The 18,557-nt window shown below is 50.8% G+C and overlaps 1 protein-coding gene across 1 annotated transcript; it reads right to left on the bottom strand.

The window, feature by feature from the left end:
- Positions 1-406: 406 nt before the first annotated feature.
- DMRT3 (doublesex and mab-3 related transcription factor 3) lies at positions 407-14,473 on the bottom strand. Its single transcript, XM_027616367.2, is given in 4 exon segments — positions 407-1,489; positions 1,492-1,621; positions 1,623-1,963; positions 13,993-14,473. Coding segments are annotated over 4 exon segments (1,446 nt in total). The 3' UTR covers positions 407-995.
- Positions 14,474-18,557: the final 4,084 nt, after the last annotated feature.

Genomic DNA, 18,557 nt, shown 5'->3' with positions numbered 1-18,557 from the left:
GCACTCACTACATATCTGCTGAAGAATTAAATGAATGAGTGGAGGGACTGAACTGAGCTCTATTCTTAAACAATAAATTCCCAGTCTTTCTGAATGAAGCCCCCAAACTTTGCCATTCATTTTTCTCAAGGAATGTCGCGTTCCACAGATCCCTTGATTCCTCACCCCTGCGCTAGGAAGTAGCTTTCACATCGAGCTTCTCTCTTTAGGGATCCTCTTTCCACAAGTAGAAATGACATGAACGAAGATGGTCTCCTTAGTTTATTTTTTTTTTCTAGAGTCCTCAGCATGCTACATTAACCTGACAAAGCTTAATCTTGTGTTCATTTCACAATACATTTCATGCAGTTCACAGCTGTGATGGGATTTACATTGACATCACGCATGTTTCCATTCAGCCCTGTGAGAAGAAGAATTCTTAATGGAGTTTGTCTCTGAAAACTGTCCAAGCTTAAAAAGCATGTGAGTGGTTCACTCTATTCCTAAGTGCAGTCGCTCTCTAAAATGCAAGAAGGATTTTTAGCATAAGAATATAAGGTCCCTGTTTATAGTCCATTTGCAACCGAACCACTTGCTTTAGTTTTTACATATCCTGAGGAATCCTCTTTTGGGAAACCGCATTCAAGTATACTATTTTCTCGGACATTCCGGGTTGAGTCTGGGAGCAAAGCTGACCCTCAGCTTTCCATCCCCAAATAAATCTGGCGGCAGACCCGACTTTCCCAAGACTATTCTTAGCATTAGACTCTCTTTTACAACAAACATTCAGCACTAAAGCCACAGAGCAGAGCTATTTGGCATTTTCCAATGAAGTGCAAGAAATTAAATAAGTTATGTTTTTTATTGCTAAGGTATAGAATCAAGCACAGTCACTTTGTCAAACAGAAGTAAAAGGTATACACAGGATGTGGCCCCCCTCCTGGGGGTGGGGTGCCCCCGGGGTTTCAAATGCACAGAAAACGTCACCTGGTCACACCACCCAGCAGGGAGCAACTTTAAGAGGAGGTGTTGAGTATTCTAGAGTCTGAGGAGTCGGACCTCTCGTCATAGTCCTCCTCGGTGTAAATGGACTGCTTCGCCACCATAGGACAGCCATCGTCGGGGATGGAGATGCGGGGGTCCTCGGGGGCGCGCGCGGGGAGGACAGGCGAGCTTCGGAAGACGCTGGCCGAGTTAGAGGGGAAGGGGCCCACGTACTGGGACCTCAGCTGGTACTGCTGCTGCAGGGTCATGGTGTTCCACAGGGTGACGTCGCTGGGCAAAAAGGGGCTCGACTGGTTCCTCGCCAAAGTATTCCTCAGCATCAGCGGGTACCGGGGAGGCTGGGGGAAAGGATGCTGCAGGGGCACGGCCAAGGGGTTGGGGACAACGTTACTAGAGTCGGCAGAAAACCTCAGCGTGTCCGGGACCCTGAAGGCCGAGCCCACGGACCACTTGGAGGAGGAGAGGGGGTAGGAGCTCAGGCTGTGTTCAAAGATGTGCCCGTTGGGGGCAGCACCAGCCCCTCGGGCTCGGCCGCAGTTCGGTCGGCCGCCGCGGACCCCGAGGAGCGGCTAGACAGCAGGACCTCCACGGCGCTCACCAGGTCCCCGCCGCAGCCCTTCAGGATGAGCTCCAGCACCCGTGGGCTTCTGGTTGGGGAATATTTTTTTCAACACTTCCAGGGGCGGCCTGTTGGCTTTCAAGCTGAAGGGCAGGGACACCGTCCCCGAGGGGCCCTCGATCAGCAGGTGGTTCTGCTCCGCGTGGTACTTGGGGCTGTCGGGGCGGCTCTCCGGGTTGCCTCCGTTTTTCTGGACCGCGTAGCCCCCTTCGTCCACCGACACCATCTCGGGGCTCTCGGGGGTGAAGCAGCCCTTACTTTTGGCCACATCCGGGGAGCTCCTCTGGTCGGCGTCTTTGTCGCTGAAGGTCTCCGTGTTGTCGGCCGAACCGCTGTCCCCCAGCCGTTCTTCCGTCAAATCTGAAAAGCAGAGACAGCTGCGTTAATCCTTTCCTGGTGTGCATAAAGAGGAACAGATGTGCTCGGGCGAGAGCCCCACACAGGCGACGAGGAAGGGGGAATGCGACTGGGTGGGTGCCAACACACTGGACGCCTTTATCTTTCTCTCTTTCTTAAGTCATCGCTACACCCAACGTGAGCCTTGAACTCATGACCCTGAGATCAAGAGTCGCACGCTCTAGGACTGAGCCCGCCAGGCAGGCCCTCACCCCCCCCCCACCCCCCGCCGAAAGCCTTTTAAGAAGAACCCAAACCACCTCACTGGCGAATGTGGGGTTAAAAAAAAAAAAAGACTAAACAAAAATCTAGAAACCGGAGTGATTTCTCAGGCTGATGTGCGCAGAGAAGCTTGCCTTGAACACAGAACAGGGATATGATCCCTATAACCATAAATGATGTAGCTGTCATAACAGTGACGATCTAAATAGGGGCCTTCTGTAGGTCTAGGAATAAACGCAGTGCAGAAAAGAACGGGAAAATGAGCTTGGGTTTGTCTTCTGGCTCCTTTTCTGCAAATGAGGTGGCTGGTGTCACCTAGGGACACCACCAGCTGGCTCACGACCCATATATCCATAGAAGGGGACTTTCATATTTTAAATCCATTTCCCATATGCAGATTTTGCGTTACATATGTCTTGTGAACTAGTCCTGTGTTTCCTCAGGTTACCATGTACAATCATCAATGGGATTACCAGAAAGAAGCCTCTCTGCATCGACATCTTTCTTCCGAAGCCACTCCAGGGAGCGAGAGACTCCACTCAGGTCGCCTGCAACTTGCACAAGAGGGGCAAGTAGAACGAGCTGTGACTTCTGGATGGTGGGGCAGGTCGCAGGACAGGAAGGAAATGGCTGGAGAGATGTGTCAAACTGCACAGGGGCCATGACCCGTCCATGAAACAAGGCGCCCATAACTCCAGGACCGTGGGTGTAAAGAGGTGAAACTGTTTCATGAACTGTTTTATTAGTAAGGTTCATGGAAAGGATTTAAAGATACCTTCTTGAATTATACCAAAAGGAAAGAAAAAGTTTCCCAAATAAAGCAGAGATTTGCTGTGAACCAAAGCAGCTACAAATTTAACATTTTGACCTAAGACATTAGCCCCCAAAGGGCTAGTATTACAGCGCTAAGCACACAGAAGGGAGTAGACTGGATTTCCTTGCAGTGGGAAATACCAACAGACCTTTTATAAAAGAACATATTCTTTATTCGCATGCTATATGCAGGTAGGTTTTTATCCTTTTGAAAACACTGACTGGCTGTCTCTCCTCAAAGCCAATGTAACTGATCTAAAAATGGAAGTTATTAATGACCCAGTTGCCAGGGTGTAAACAATTGGTCACCCTATGTTTTCTGCTGCTCAGCCTGAATAGCTTCATTGTCGCCTTCTCTGTGGGAACACCTGATTAAATTTAGAAAACCAGCCAGTGAAATTTCATCACAGCACCTTCAAAAATCTTCCTCCTCCAATTTGTTGTTGTTTACTTTAAAAGCCTTAAACAAAGGCCCATTTAGGAACATTTTTCTAATGTGGGATTTATCTTCAATATACTGGAAAAACAAAACGTTGATTCTTCACAAAGCAATACGTATGTGCCAAGCAAAGATAAATGCATTTTAAAATAGGCTTAAACTCTTTATCAATGCAACTGGCAGTTGTAAGTCTGATACAAATTCACACTTATCCCAAATGTGCATTTTAAGTAAACTACTGCAAGGTTTCTATGTGGGGATCATCTACAGCCGGCAATATTAAGCCAACTTGGCTTTCTAGAACACCTCTGGGACGTGCAGAAGACCTATTTTTGTAAGAGACATTTGACATCTTCCCTCCTGCAACTCCTCAGGACAAGGGACCCAGAGGTTATCTCCTGAGTGAACCTGGTATTTGTTCTTAATCCAAAAGAGAAAAACAACAACAGAAAAGCTTCTACAGATCCACATTCTAATCAGCTAGACCTATCTACATTTTCCTGACTCATGACCCCATGCGTACCTCTTGGCAGTTACTCTGTTATTAAACACTTGAAAATGAGTGTACAGGGACGGTGCGTTCACCCATCACTGACCTCAACACACAATTGGACTTCTGACCCTGCTCAGTGGAGCTTGGAGAAACAAGTCAAAGACACGGCCCAGGTAAATATAAAATAAAATTATGCTTTAAATACTGTGTACCTCTAAACAGGAACAGGGTTTTTAGATTTAACTTCAGCTTTCCTTACCTATTCTTATCAGTGTCAAGTATTTGTATCCCTGTACTATGCAAGATATTGAAGGAAACAGAAAAAAAGGAGGTGAAAAATACCAGGAAGTTTAAGACTGGTCCTAAACTTGTGGGATTTATTATCTCGTTGGGCAGATAAGATGGATGTGCACGGAGAAAAGGAAACACAGCCAGAAAGAACTTGCTTCCTTCCAACAGGATACATACTGTACACAAAGGTTCATAGGTGCATCATCTCCAACAGCCTAAAGGTGGGAGCAACTCAGGTGTCCATGGATAAAGAAAATGTACATACATACAGTGGAATAATTAATCTCAAAATGGACTGAAATTCTGACACATGCTATGATGGGGACGAACCCTGAAAATATGCTAAGTGAAATAAGTCAGCCACAAAAGGACAAATATTCTATGACTGCACTTAGATGAGGTACGTAGACTAGACAAATTCACAGAGACAGAAAGTGGAATGATCGTTAGGGGCTGGGGTGGGGGCGGGGGAGAGGGACTGAGACTTAGTGAGTCACAGGTATAGGGCTTTCAGATGATGAAAAAGCTCTGGAAATGGACAATAGGGGTGGTAGTACAACATTGTGAATATACTTAATGCCACTACATTGTACCCCTAAAAATGGTTAAAATAGTAAATTTTATAGTATATATATTTTACCACAATTAAAAAAAGAGAGATAGAAAGAAATATGACACGCAGTATCAAAGCAGTGTAAGAGATGGTGAGATTTTTTTTTTTTTTTGAAAGGAAGAGAAACAACTGGTTCTTCTAGGAAATAAAAGGTACAACTAGGAAGCTCAAAACTTAGCTGTTTTTTAAATGAGTGAACCTAAAGATGGCTTCCTATTTTAAAAGATAATTCTTCTCAGGGTGTCTGGCTGGCTCAGTCCATGGAGCATGTGACATTTGATCTCCAGGTAGTGAGTTCAAGCCCCACATTAAGGGTAGAGTTTACTTTAAAAAATAAAATAAAAAAAAAGATAATTCTCCCCACCCTGGACGAGCTGCAAACACTGAAAACATTTGTGGAAAATGTGTGGAGGTCTATCACCGAATTCACTCTTCCACAGAACACTCCAGAAGAAAGTGATTCAAAGAGCAGAGGTTCAGCCAGAGAATGATGTTCTGGCAAATCTGACACATCTACCATTATGAAAATGTAGTATTATTTTTTTTCAAAATGGCAAAGGATACACTATCCCAACCCACTGGATCCTGGATGTCAGGACTCCAAATCTGACAATACGAAATTCCACCTTGGTACCTATGTGTCTGTTCTGCAGACGAGGCCACAACAGAATCTTATATGGGGGCCAGCCTTGTTCACCAGCTGGGAACCCCCAGCCTGCAAAAACCCCTGCCTGTCTGATTTTCTTGCGTTCCCCGTTGCCCCTGCCACGGTGGCATGCCCAGAGCAGCACGTGTTTCTGGTTACTTCTCAGGGAGTGGTGGTGGTGGATGGTGCTGACTCATCCATACTCTCTTCTCAGGTTTCGGGGTAATCGGCCTCTCCAGCTTGGTGTCCAGGCTATGGCCACATGGTAAAGAGGCTAAGCGGTGTCCCAGGAATCAAATCTACAGATTCAGGGCATTCCAAGCAACTGGGCTCGGTACTGCTCATCCTGTGCTCAAAGGGAGGACAGAAGACCTTGAAGGAACCGAGGAGTAGGGCACAGCCAAGGCTTTTGTGCACCTGAGCAGCCCATGAAGTCTCGCCCCAGACTGTCCGGTGAGCAGAATCCCTCTCCACAGCCCAGGCTGTTGGGGTTGCAAACCTGGACAAGGGAAGACTAACCTCTCACCTTGTGCCAAGAATCCTTCATCACCATCTTAATTTCTGAAGGGCAGAGTGTGGAGCCTGTGCGATTTTGTGGCACGCTCTACCTTGGTTGTACTGTTGTACCTAAACTAGATGTACTGTACATTATTCTATAAATACAGACTTTCACAAGTAATTATAGGGGGTGGGTTTCGAGGCCAGTGATAACGTGTAATTTAATAACAGGCGTTGCTTTACATCTCTAGGTTTTATTTTCCTAAATGAACTTTATAAAATGTTCATGTTGGTTTAAAACACAAAGGCCTTTCTGGATACAGAAATGTGACGCTGCCAACCAACAGAATGAAAAGGGAAATAGTCCCCGAAACACTTTACCCTCTTTCTTCTGGAAACTGACACCCTAATTCCTAGAACACAGGGAGTAAGAATATACTCCAGTTGATAACATTTTTACCCCCTAGCATATGGGTGCAGAAAGCCAGACCTACTAGTCAAAAAGTAGAAAGAAATCAGTTGCATCTGAGATTCCAAATCACCTATTGAAAGTGATCCAATCTGCTGTTTCTAATGCTTAAGCATTCAGCTATTTGAAAAATCTTACTACTCACTCTTCAAGTTCATATTTTTCATGATAGAGAAATATTCCTAGCCACCCATGAACTAAACCCTTCGCTCAGGTCAAAGTATGTAAAAGAAGTAGATACTCGATTAAGAAGGAAATTTTTTCTATCAACAATAATGCTACCAACTTCAAAAAACACATAAGCCTGAAGACAGCTACAAGACTTCTTTTTCCCTTTGGCTACAGACTAGGGAGAGGAACTGAACACTAACACAATCTAAAACTAGTTTGCAAAATCCTTCCTCCTTTAGAAGACTTTTTTTACATGAAAATGTAGTTCTATATTAAAAAAAAAAAAACCCTAGGTATTCATTTCAAATATTTTGGGGAAGCCTACCACATACGAGAAATAAACATACACATAAAAATGGAGAATCTTTCAGACTTAAATGTGGTGGGTTTTATCCATTCAATCCAATTATATCTACAAAAACAAAATATTATCTTGAATGAAAACACAAAAACATTGGCATAGAGAGGAATGTTTCCTAGTACAAAAGTCACTGGACTTTTTTTTTTTCCCTTTTGAAATCATGTCACACATTTTGGAACATGGATTGTATGTCCTCTTCTGTTGACTTGAGCTTTGGGGGACACACCTCTAACTGTTCCCTGATGGGTCATTTTCCAAACACACAAATCTTACAGCAACAACAGGAAGGAGCCCAGGCAGGACTGGGCTTCTAGAAGATACCAATGCCCTGTCAGAATGCTAACAGGAGACACACTTTTTTACATTTTCTGTTATCTTTATTTCACACTAGAAGTGCTGAATCATTAAAACAAACAAACAAAACAAAAACAAAAACAAAAACAAAACCCTAAGTGGCTGAAAACCTAAAGTACAGCAGGGAATGAATATCAGTGGAAAATCTTTCCTTTTCTTCCTGGGTTGGGGGGTGGGGGGACTTGTGAAAAGTACAAGTTGTCATGCTTTGCTTTTTAAAAAATCATTAACAACACAGGATGGTTCCTTGGGATCGATATTTGGGGGGAACATTGGTATAGAAATGTCAGAACTTAAGGAAATAAGGCTTGCAACTGTGGACTTTTGTATGTCTTGCAAACATTTAGTTTTGACCCCTTCACTGCCTCAGGAACAATTTTCAAGAAGCAGGAGGAAAATGGCCTATAAATCTCCACGTTTATTCGGAACAGATAAAAATGCAGCTGGCTATTCATTCACCCATTTAACAAAAATCCTTACGTCTCTTACGTCTCTTACTACGTGCCCAGGCACCGTATTAGGTGAGATTATACAGAGCTGATCGAAACATTGCCTCTTGGCCACTGAGAGGCTTCCAGTTTAACTCTTCTGTAAAATGTCCACGTTATCTGCGTGGTTGGTCAAATTTTACACTGAAACACAGCCAGTAACTCAAAGGCCAGCCTCTGGGCAGACTATGGTGTATTCATAGCATTCATACTGCTGTAAACATCCCCATGCAGAGACACGGGTGCAACAAACATTCATAGTGAACTAATAAAAGTAATAAACAGTGAGGGGGGAACCAGAAGACCAATCCCAGCTTCGTAAAATGTACACCTGCCTAGTCAGTGCGATAAAAAAAAGAGAGAGAGAGATTAGAGATTCAGTAAAGAACTGACCCATTCGGAATGTTCTGTTTCCCATAATAATGTTAAGTAGTTGATTGTGCTCATTTTTTAAATAGCTGTTTAATTATAAAATAAAATGGAAACAGCCCACAGAGGTTTTCCTTTCCCCTTAGTTTCTTCGGAGAAGTCTGCAGGGCCCAGACGATGACTCCCTAAAGCCTGTGGGACCCTGGAGAGTGATAGGGTGAAGGACCTGGGATGGCCAGTTGTTCACTACTCAGGCCCTGATCTCTGCCGCGAGCACCCACGTGTACCCCAGTTCGAGGCCCACTTTGCCGGGAGGGCCACATGGGACGAGACCTGGAAATCCAGAGACCCAAGGAGCCAGACCAGGTTAAAAAGCCAAAGAAAGGAGGAAAACAAAAGGGGAGGAAAAAGGAACCGGAGGGACAGGGGAGGCAGGCGGGCAGGCAAATAGATTCAGAGCTCCATTCTCCACCCCTGTCAGAAAGAAGTGCAACATTTCCAGAAAGGGGCTCCAAGTCCTCCGGGGACGTTGATTTATGAAGATTTACTCACTTGCTCTCTGTAAAGCTGTTAGCAGAAAGTGCTGACTGCCTGCAGCAAAGAATTTCTCATCAATGCTCTGTGATTGTATTTTGCAAACAAAACGCCTGTTGCTTGGTAACATTTCACTTGAGCCTGACCTTCCCCGAAAGTTATTGCAATCAGATTCGATTTACACTGTCCTCCGGTGATTACTGTAATCTTTTAAACCCGGGAGTTCATCCATCAGGGAAAAGAAAAGTTGGTCGTGTAAGTCGAGAGCCCGGCTGTCCGCCAGATTTATAACCTAGAGGAGTGAGATGGCGTGGGGGGGGTGGGTGGGGATTCGTTCCCGGAGGGCAGTGGACCTGCGGTTCCCAGACGCGGAAAACGCGCTCGTCTTTCCTGCCAGCCCTGTCCTGGGCGCCGCAAGACGGACACGAGGGGCCCCACGGAGAGAGAGAAGCTGGCGGACGCGCCGGAGCCACCCCCTCCCCGAGGGGCGCCCTGCGCGGAGGGCGCTGCCTGGGTTTAGGGTTGCCGGACAAAAACGGCAGGACGCCCAGTTAAATCTGAACTTCAGATGAATAATGAAAAAGTGTTTTAGTCGAAGTATGCCCCGGGCAATAGTTGACATCCTATTTTTTGTATGTTTGTTTGCCTATTTGCACTTTTTTTGTTGCTGCTGAATCTGGCAACCCACCGAAGCTGCGGAGGCAGCAGGGAGGGAGCGGGAAAGGCGTGGAGGGGCCGCCGGCTTCCCGCCCCTGCAGCGCGCAGCTCCCGGGCCCTGCCCTCGCGGCCCTCGGGTGAGCCAGCAGGGAGCCTGCGGCCCCCGAAGCGGCCCGGGAAGCCGGGGTGGGCCTGGGAGCGGGCCCGAGCCGCCGCCTGCAGCCTCCCCGGGACCGGAACCGGGTGCTAGGGGCCAGCGGCCCAGTGCAGCCGCCCCGCCGCGGCGCGCGCCTTTCCTAGGGTTCCTGCTCCGCTCCCCTGGAAGAGGAAAGCCCCGGCGTAGGTGCCTCTGGGGGGGGTTCCCCCCTCCGGGACGTTGCCCCGGGCCACCGTCTGCACCTGCTGCGCTCCCCGGCAGCTGTGCGTCCTGCGTCCCACCCCCTGCGCCAGCCCAGGCGAAAGGTTTGCAAGAGGCCACGAGTACGGGACCGCTTGAACCTCTGCATTTGGTCGGTTTTTGTGTTTCAAAGGGCTACTATGAGTCAGGTTCCTCGCCCCAAATCAAGCCGTCTTAAATAACCAGATCGCCCCCGGTTTTTTTTTTTTTTTTAATTCATAACTACACTTCATGAATGACTTTGAAGTCTTTCTGGCTTTTTCGTTTGCTTCTAGTCTGTAATCACTAGGGTTTCCCATTCTGGCCGGGGACCGGTGATCGGGTAACAATCATTACACTTGCAGGTGCGTCTATCTCTTCTTTAAAAAAAAAATTTTTTTTTAAGTACAATTAAATATTAGGAAGCAGACGGGACAGGACTCAATCAAGCTGGAGCAAAAAAGCACAGAGCTGGCATTAAGCTGCTAAGAGGTGCCGAGCAGGAGATAAAACTAAATAAAGACAGTTTTCTACAATCTCCTTACTTCTCTCCTTGTAGGTCTCTTGTTTGCTCCTCTTCAGGAGAAACACAGAAAAGGAGCTCCTACTTTCCTACCTGATCCTGGCCTTCTGTTCCTAACCAAATATGCTGTTTTTTTATTTCTTTTTCCTTCCTTTTCCTTTAAGAACATTTTAAAGAACTTGTGTACCATTTACTTTGTAGACAAATGTAGGAAGAATCTATAACCAGGGGTCTTTCCTTGCACAGCCCCAGGGTACCCAGGACACGCTCCTGGGGAGGGGGAGAAGCTGGCGGTGGGGGAAGGGATGAGAACACAAGAATGTAACTTTAGCTCCTCACCTTGGTCGTGACCCTTAACTTTCCTCAGCTCTTGAGCCCACGTCCGGAAAGGCTGGCTTGGCTGGTTGAAGCTGCTGACTCAGATACACTAAGAGCTGAAAAAAGTTCACACTTCCCATGATATTTTCATGGGGGGAGGGGAGAGGGTGAAGACGATGAAGAGGGAATTTAGGAGAATAGGTGAGTCAGTGGTATAAAGAAGCTTAAATTAGAATTTGGGGCTCAATCAAACTCTAGTAGTGTGAGGCCAGTCATAGGCGATAATCAAGGAGCAAGGGAAATTACACCCAGAAGGAAAAAAGACGGCTCCAATCCGGAACTAGAAGTAATGACATTAGAGTAGGAAAATTCTCCTTAAAGCCACCGCCACATTGAAAGGGATGCTCAGCGTACTCCCCTGTTAGATAAAACCACCCCCACTCCTTTAAAGAATCTGAAGCGGAATTTTGGGATAGAGATTTCTTTGAGCAACACAGCTGAAATGTGGTGTGAACGTGTCACTCCCCCAACGGGGCATTTTTCCTCCAGCGGTGCCCAAGAAATGTACCCTTCTCTAGGGCAAGCGGGTCTTCTCAAGGATTTCTGGAGAGGGAAAGACTCCTGCGTTTGTATCCAATAGCAAACAAGCATATGTCTCCATAGCTATGTACTAAAGAGGCCCTTTGCAAAAAGAACCAACGGCATTTTTGATACAGATATCACAAACAAGCACATCTCTGTAATGTGCCAGCCGACATGTAGATTCTTAATGGTCTGTGAACTTACACGTGGACCTACCATTCCAATAGAGCGTCACTTACTTCTCTAAATGCAGTGAGCTACTTGTCCAGGAGTATCTGATACGCTGCTAAATACACATAGCATGTTACATACAAATACATTACAGAACAGCTGCAAAAAGGCATAGTACAAACAGCAACCGTTCTTCACACTAGACAGTTTTCTCTGACTTAAACCCCAAATGGGCTTCCTCCATATAAAGCAATGCACCTGTAGGCTCGCCTTCCTAATGGGAAATAATGATCTGTTTTTTTCCTGCCTCCTCCCACCTTTGGATTGGTGATTGGCTATTTTTTAAAAGCATGGAATTATGGGGGTCGAACCGATTGAAAGAAGAGAACAAAAGTTATATAAATGAATGTGCAAAATATGCAGCCTGAGGAGCCGGAAACTGGGCTTTTGGTTCCTGATGGCTCGGGTCCCCCAAAGCCTAGTCTCCTGTTCAATTACTTGTTTTCAATTCGGAAGGCTCAGGCTATCCCCGAATAATTGGTGTGGAGTAAGAGCGAGCGCACCAGGGTTGGTTTCTCCAGTTGAATGGTCTCCCTCTTTTATTCCCCAGCCAGAAGCTGGCTATGGCAGCTTCTACCCCGCCTCCCTCCCGGCTCTCAAGACCCCTCCTCCCTTGGTTGTTTTGGTTTTGCAACTCCTTAGAAACCTTGAACTCTGGCTATCCCAAAGACTGGTTTGAAGAGCACAGGGTGTGAAAGAATCCCCTCTTGGACAAAGACTCCAGAACCCAATGCCCTTGGGGTGCTGCTGGGCAGATGGCCACAGCTAAAAGCTACCACTGGCTTACAGGGCCGGCTCCTGTTCTGCCACTGGGGGAACCCAGACAGGGAAACTGGAAACGGAAAGGTTAAGAAAAGTTACTGGCATGGGTCAACTTCTAGAACTGAGATACAACCCTCCTAGTTACTTGTCCTAACTTAAAAGAGAAAAGCAAAAAGAATCTTCTTGAGTCGTCTTTCTCCTCGCCTCCCATTCCTCTAAGGCGAATGTATAAATACAAAGAGATGAGAGGGACAAAAGATTGCCGAGGCATGGGGGTTGGGGGGGTGCTCATTACCCCCACATACGCTTATACCCTACTTTAGATTAAATACCCACAAAAATCCATGTTCAGCAAACTGTCCACAAAACGCCCAGTCCTACTCTTCACGTAGATGTTCTCAGCGCTTCGGGCCTGCAGAGCGTAACTGAGCAACAGGACAGCGGACCGACCTGTGCCCTCCAGGCTGCCTATCAGCTCACCAGTGAGTCTGCACTTCCCCAGCTCCACACAGCAGTCCAGTGCTCCCAAAAGCATCTCTCCAGAAGCCAGGGCCAATGTATTTGAGGGGGGGGGTGTAGGCAGAAGCTCTATCACAGCTCTACCTACAAGAGGGCTCTGGGCCTTCCAGGGCCTGCCCTCTCCAAATTTCAGTATAGCCCCTACTCCGCTTCCGGGGAAGATGGGCTTTTTACCTGTTGTACACTCGGCCCGGTCCAAGGGAACATCAAACACATGACCACTGAATTCCAAGAGCCTAAAATCACAGGAGCACTGGGGCTGGCAAGGACAGCAAGCCAGAGATTCCCCAGGAGGAAAGAGACTCAACTGGGGTCTGCAGGGCCGGAGGAAGGAAGCAGATGGAAGCGGGGAGGTGGGCTGTGGGAATATGCCCACCTCCAGGACTCGGCAGACTCTCCCTCTCTGCAGCACCGCACAGGAGGAGACGGAAGGGGAGGTGAGAGAGCCTTTTCTTCAAAGCTGCCGCTTAGTAGCAAGGGGCCCACCACCACATCCGCCCAGAACCCGGGAAAGGGCTGGGCAGAGGTGTCCTTCTCCACTGTAGGACAAGTTTTAGCTGTATTTCTTTAAACCACAGAGACCGCTGAGGGCGGCCGGAGGAACGGCCTTAAAAGATCCGAGCAGCTCCGCAAGAGCTGGGTGCGCCAGATTCGGGGTCTCCCGCTACCGTTTCAGAAAGCTTTCTGGCCCTTTTTACTAAGCTTCTAAATAGGGCTTCCTTCAACAGATCGCAAGAAGCTGGAAGTCACAGTGCCTTACTAGAAAGGCTTCGGGTTCACTCCAGTTCCCTGGGCCGGAGAAGCACGCCCAGCTCAGGCTGGCCAAGCCTTGGCCTAGGCTACAGTTCCCTGGACCTACCTGTCCCAACCTCCAAAGGCAAGGCCCTCTGTGCCCGCAGCCAGAAAAGCCCGGCCGCGCAGTGGGGTGTGTGCCCGCGTGGGTTTTAACGTGGTCCTGCTTCGACCTCTTTATTTACCGGCTGGAGCGGCCACGTTCCCCCGGGGAAGGCGTCTGGCGACCCCGACGCCCAGTCCCGCCATTTGGCTCGCCCGAGGCACCTTGCCGGCAGGTGCCTGGGCTCCACCTGCTCCGGGTCCAGACTGAAGGCCGGCCTGCGCCCGGAGAGTAAGAACCGTCCTGGCGAGAGTTGGGCGGGAAGGCCCGAACATTACCTGCGGGCCTCCCCCGGGCAAAGCCGCCGCGGCCGCTGCGAAGGTTTCGCCCACGCGCCGCGCCCGCCTCGCGCACAGCAGACGCTCTTACCTGGCTTGGCGAGCGGCGCCGGCAACGGCCCGGCCTGGGGCTCGGCGGCCCAGCGCAGCGCGGCGGCCGCAGCCAACTCCACGGCGGGCCGCGGCGGCGGCGGCTGAGACGGCTGCGAGGACGGCGGCGGCTGCGGGGCGGCGGCGGCGGCGGCGGCGGCGGCGGCGGCGGCGGCGTCCCCCGGCGGCGGGGGCCCGGGCAGGGCGCGCAGCGAGTCCGGGATGAGGCTCTCCAGGCTCTCGTTGGCCTGCTGCCGGCGCAGCGCCACCTGCGCGGCCATGACCCGCTGCCGCTCGATGATGAGGATGCACTTCTCGCAGGTGCAGTCCTTGAAGCGGCAGTAGCGCTTGTGGCCCTTGAGCCAGGACAGCACGCCGTGGTTGCGGCAGCGCGCGCACTTGGGCGTGCGCTGCAAGGGCGCCCGCGGCGGCTGCGACACCGGGCCGCCCATGTACAGGTAGGGGGAGCCGTAGCCGTTCATGTCCCGGACTCCAGGGAGAGGAGGCGGGCTGGCGGCGGCAGCGGGCCGGGGGGTGCCGGACGGCGGGGCCGGGAGGCCCGCTCCGGGGCGGCCCGCGGGCGGAGCGGTCCCTGGTCCCGCAGCCCCGGCGGCTGCGTGCGCTCCGGGATGGCGGGGGGTGCAGCCGCCGTCTTCACGGCTCCCGCGGCGCCCGCAGCCTCAGCCTCCCTCGGGTGCTCGGCAATCCCCCGCGCGTCGCGCCTCCGCCGGCGGCTGCCTCGGCCGGCACGTCCTCCCTCGCCGAGGCGCTGCGGCGGCTGCGAGGAGCCGGCGAGAGCTCTGGTTAAGGTCTGAGGCAGCTCGTCTGCAGCTCCCGCGCGCGCTGGCCGGCCCCTGCACCTCCTCCGCCGCCCTCCCCCCACTCCTCCCCCCTCCCACTGCCACCCCCACCCCCGGGGTCCCGATCTCCTTGCGCTCCCCACTCTCCACCCCACTCCACGCCTTCCTCCTTCCTTCCCGCTCGCGCCCCCGGAGTCCCTGCACTTCACCTTCCTTGCCACCTGCAGCCGGGCCACTCTGGCGGGGGCGCTCACGGCCCCCTACTCCAAGCTCCCTACGCTTTGCCGGACTGCGGCGCTCGGGACGCGGCCGTGCCCTCGGGGCGGGGAAGAGGTGGACCCGCGGGGGTGAGGGTGGGGGTGCCTGTAGGCCAGTGAGGTGACCGCTCCCCAGCGCTCCCCCCCACACGCCCCCGCAGGCCTGCTCTGGCAGCACCGAGCCGGAGGCCGCTTTCATCCCCACACTTGGCCGCAGGGAGGGCGCCGCGAGATCCGGGGCCTATCGGAGCGCCGCGGGTGCCCCCGGGACTCGGCAGGAGCCGGGAGAGTTTTAAATTGGGGCGAGCCAGGCCCTGGGGCCACTGGCGGGTGGAGTTGGGTTAGGGCAGTGGAATTGGTCCAGGAAATTTTGGTTTTCTTCATTTCCTTTTGCAGCATTTTTTCTTTTGCTGCGGTAGAATAAAATGAATGTTTATGAAAACCTACGGGCCCAAGGATGACACCCCATTTTGCAGGCTATTTCAAAAAGAACAGTCCTCCCTCTCTGGCCCTGACTTTTGTTTCTCTACCCTCCTCCCCATGTTTTAGTAAAAAACAGTTTCTGTCCTGAAAGGTCCGGAGGCGCTCTTGTGGAAGACTTGCTTGAGTGCGGGGTCTAAACTTTACGACAGCCGACGAGGGAGCCACGTTAGCGCCCCACAAGTTACCGGATGTGATGATCCCCGCTCTGCTCTGCCCAACAGCCATCGCGCCATCAAACCGAGCTCTGGAGTCATCTAATTCAAATCCCCACAGACTTGGTGATTGAGTTGCGGAGAAGGGATGGGGCCGTTCTCCCCTTCCCCCACCCCAGCGTCTCTGCACACGAGGACAGCATCACACTGTTTAAACTGTTACCGGCGTGTCTCTAATGTACGAGTACCGGTTTGGCCTAATGCAGACTACCGCGAGCAATGCACAGGGAAGCCTAAGCAAACACACACACACACACACACACACACACACACACACCCCGCAAGGAAACAAACAAACAAAAACAGGAGGGTGAAGCGGTGCCGGCGAGCACAAGGGTTCAGTGCAAAGCTGGGGAGGCGGCATTCCCCGAGGCTTCGTTCTGCAGGCTCCTGAGAGGACACCGAGTTCATCTCTTGGAGGTCGGGGCCAGTCGAATTCGAGATGAGTCCGCGGCAATGGCCAACCCTTCGGCTGCACAGCGCCCCTTGTCCCCTCGGGGAGGCCGTTTTTCTCTGCACCGTCCTGAAAGCAAACAAGCAACAGGAAAACGTCCCTCTGTGTTTGCTGTGAATTCAAGTAAAGCGCCGCCAGGCCTCCTGGCAGCCAACCCTCCGCCCCGAAGGGTGATTCTGGGAAGGGAGGAGGATTATAAAGGAAACCCGGTTGTGTGCGTTTCCCTTGAAGCCCTTAGTCGCCCCCCTTTTCAGACTAGTCCTGGGGTTGGGGATCGCTGGATGCTGGCTTGCTGGTGGGGCGTGGGCAGGAAACCCTGACGCTAGAGTGCTACCCCTAGGAGGCCACCCCCCAAAGCTGCGTCAGCACAGACCCCTCGGGCGCCTCTCACCCTCCACCCCCCCCCACCTCAATCCCTCCGCTCCCAACCTTCGCTGGGAAAACAAACCCTAAAGCACTACAGCTGGAAGGAACTTCATGAGCTCTCGGGACGGGAGGCAGAGGTCACCGGAACCCCCAGAGGGCAAGAGGCTGGGAAGTGGGATGTTGACGAGTCCCTTCACATAAAGAGAGACGACGAGGGTCTGGAATGACACTGAATCTGGGAACTTTCAGGCGGAAATCTCTGGGTCTCTTGGGAATGCAAAGACCACGGACTTTTTTCAGACACGTCTCCCAATTTTCTCCAAATGGTCAGCGAAACTGGGGAGTATAAGTAACTTGGGAGTAAAGGATTTTTTTTTTTTTTTAAGGAAAACAGCTCTCAAAACAGGTTTGGGGGGCATTCCCACTACCAAGGCGACCTCCTTCCCTCCTTCGGTCACCTAGCCATCCTATCCCTTTGCCACTGGAACAGTCTGGCATTATTTGGTCCGGGCCCCGTTTCACTCCAGTGCACATCGGGGGCTGAGATCTAAATACTCATTTGATATAGCGCAATAATCCTTTTCTCATATTTGATGGGAATGTTTTCCATATCCCAGTATTTGACAACATCTCCCTATAGGAACAGGTTTGTATTTATGTTGGTAAAATGTCCCCTGCCTCAAAGTCTATTGTAACCCAACACCTGACAACCCCGAGTCCCATTTCTGTTTGCAGAAAGGGTTTATTCAAGCACATAATGGGATCCCAGCAGAAAGCCTTTCAGAACAAGGGCCTATGGTAAACTTCACCACATGAACTCCGTTTCCAGGGCTATTAAGCTTTTAATTGGAAAATAGCAGAGGAAATTTCAAGGTGACTATAACGTGTTAGCAGTTAGTGCGGAGAAGAAAAGCCCAAGCGGGAATGAATGTAGAAAGCATATGGTCCGAATCACGTTCAGGAGCGGCCTGTTCTAATAAAGTTCCCGCCGCTTATGCACTTATGGGAAAAATCATCAAAGAAATTGGGAAGGGAGGAAGGAGGATTACAAGTAAATGTAACCTCACTCGATTGGACCCACTCATGTTCTGCTCTGGGTGGTGCGAGCGCTCCAACCACAGTTATTAACTAGGTAGAATTGTGACAGGTATTAACAGCGGAAGGGTCAAAGAGAATGCGCGTATGTCGTTGTTTTTCTCTTGGCGCACAATCCCGTGGTGTGTATATTATTTAAAAGCTGGGAATGTAGATGCCCTAGCTGAGAAGCCGAAGATGTTCTGACTCCAAGTCCAGGAGTCCTGGTGGATGTTCCTCAGCGAGAAACAAAAACAAAAAAAAACCCACTTAATCAAAAGGACAGTTTCACATTGTCCCAGATGCAGAATGCAGCAGGAAATTTTCTGCTTTGCTGGATTCTCATGGAAGGGGAGGTCAGGGTTCCTATTTTCCGTTTTAATCGCGACCACGGTGACGCTGGAGGCCGGGGCGTGCAGAAAGCCCTGTAAATGCAGGAAAATGAGCCCCCTCTGTCCGCGCGTGAACTTCTCGGCTCTCATCCCGTCCGCGCCTCTAGGCATTGCTCTTTGGCCAGCTTCAAATTGGAAGTGGGGAACGAGTGTCCGGTGAGGCGGTGGGGCAACCAGCAATTGATTTCTTGAGGTGACAATAATGCCCTTGTTCTCCCTCAGTTAAATGGGGAGAGACTCCTGCGCCCCTCCCACAATATCCCCGTAGCCACCCTCTAGGGCGCGGGGTCGAGGGCAGGGGCCGCGTGCGGCCTGGGGCGGGGGGCGGGGGGACGCGAATGAACGTGTCTGGTGGGCCTGGAGATGCGGCTCAGCAGAAGGAAGGTTCAGGACGGGCCTGTCCCCACACCATCTTGGCAGTGGGCGGCCTCAGGATCCTTAAGGGCCGAGGCCTTCTTCAGTAAACGGGGCGTAGACAAGCCCGCAGGTCCTGTGCAGACTGCGGGTGCTGCTGCCTGCTCGGCGCTT

This window comes from Zalophus californianus, chromosome 13, assembly GCF_009762305.2.
Source record: "Zalophus californianus isolate mZalCal1 chromosome 13, mZalCal1.pri.v2, whole genome shotgun sequence".
Taxonomy (NCBI): domain Eukaryota; kingdom Metazoa; phylum Chordata; class Mammalia; order Carnivora; family Otariidae; genus Zalophus; species Zalophus californianus.
Note: the sequence above shows the minus strand (reverse complement) of the source record. Positions and strands in the feature narration are given on the sequence as shown.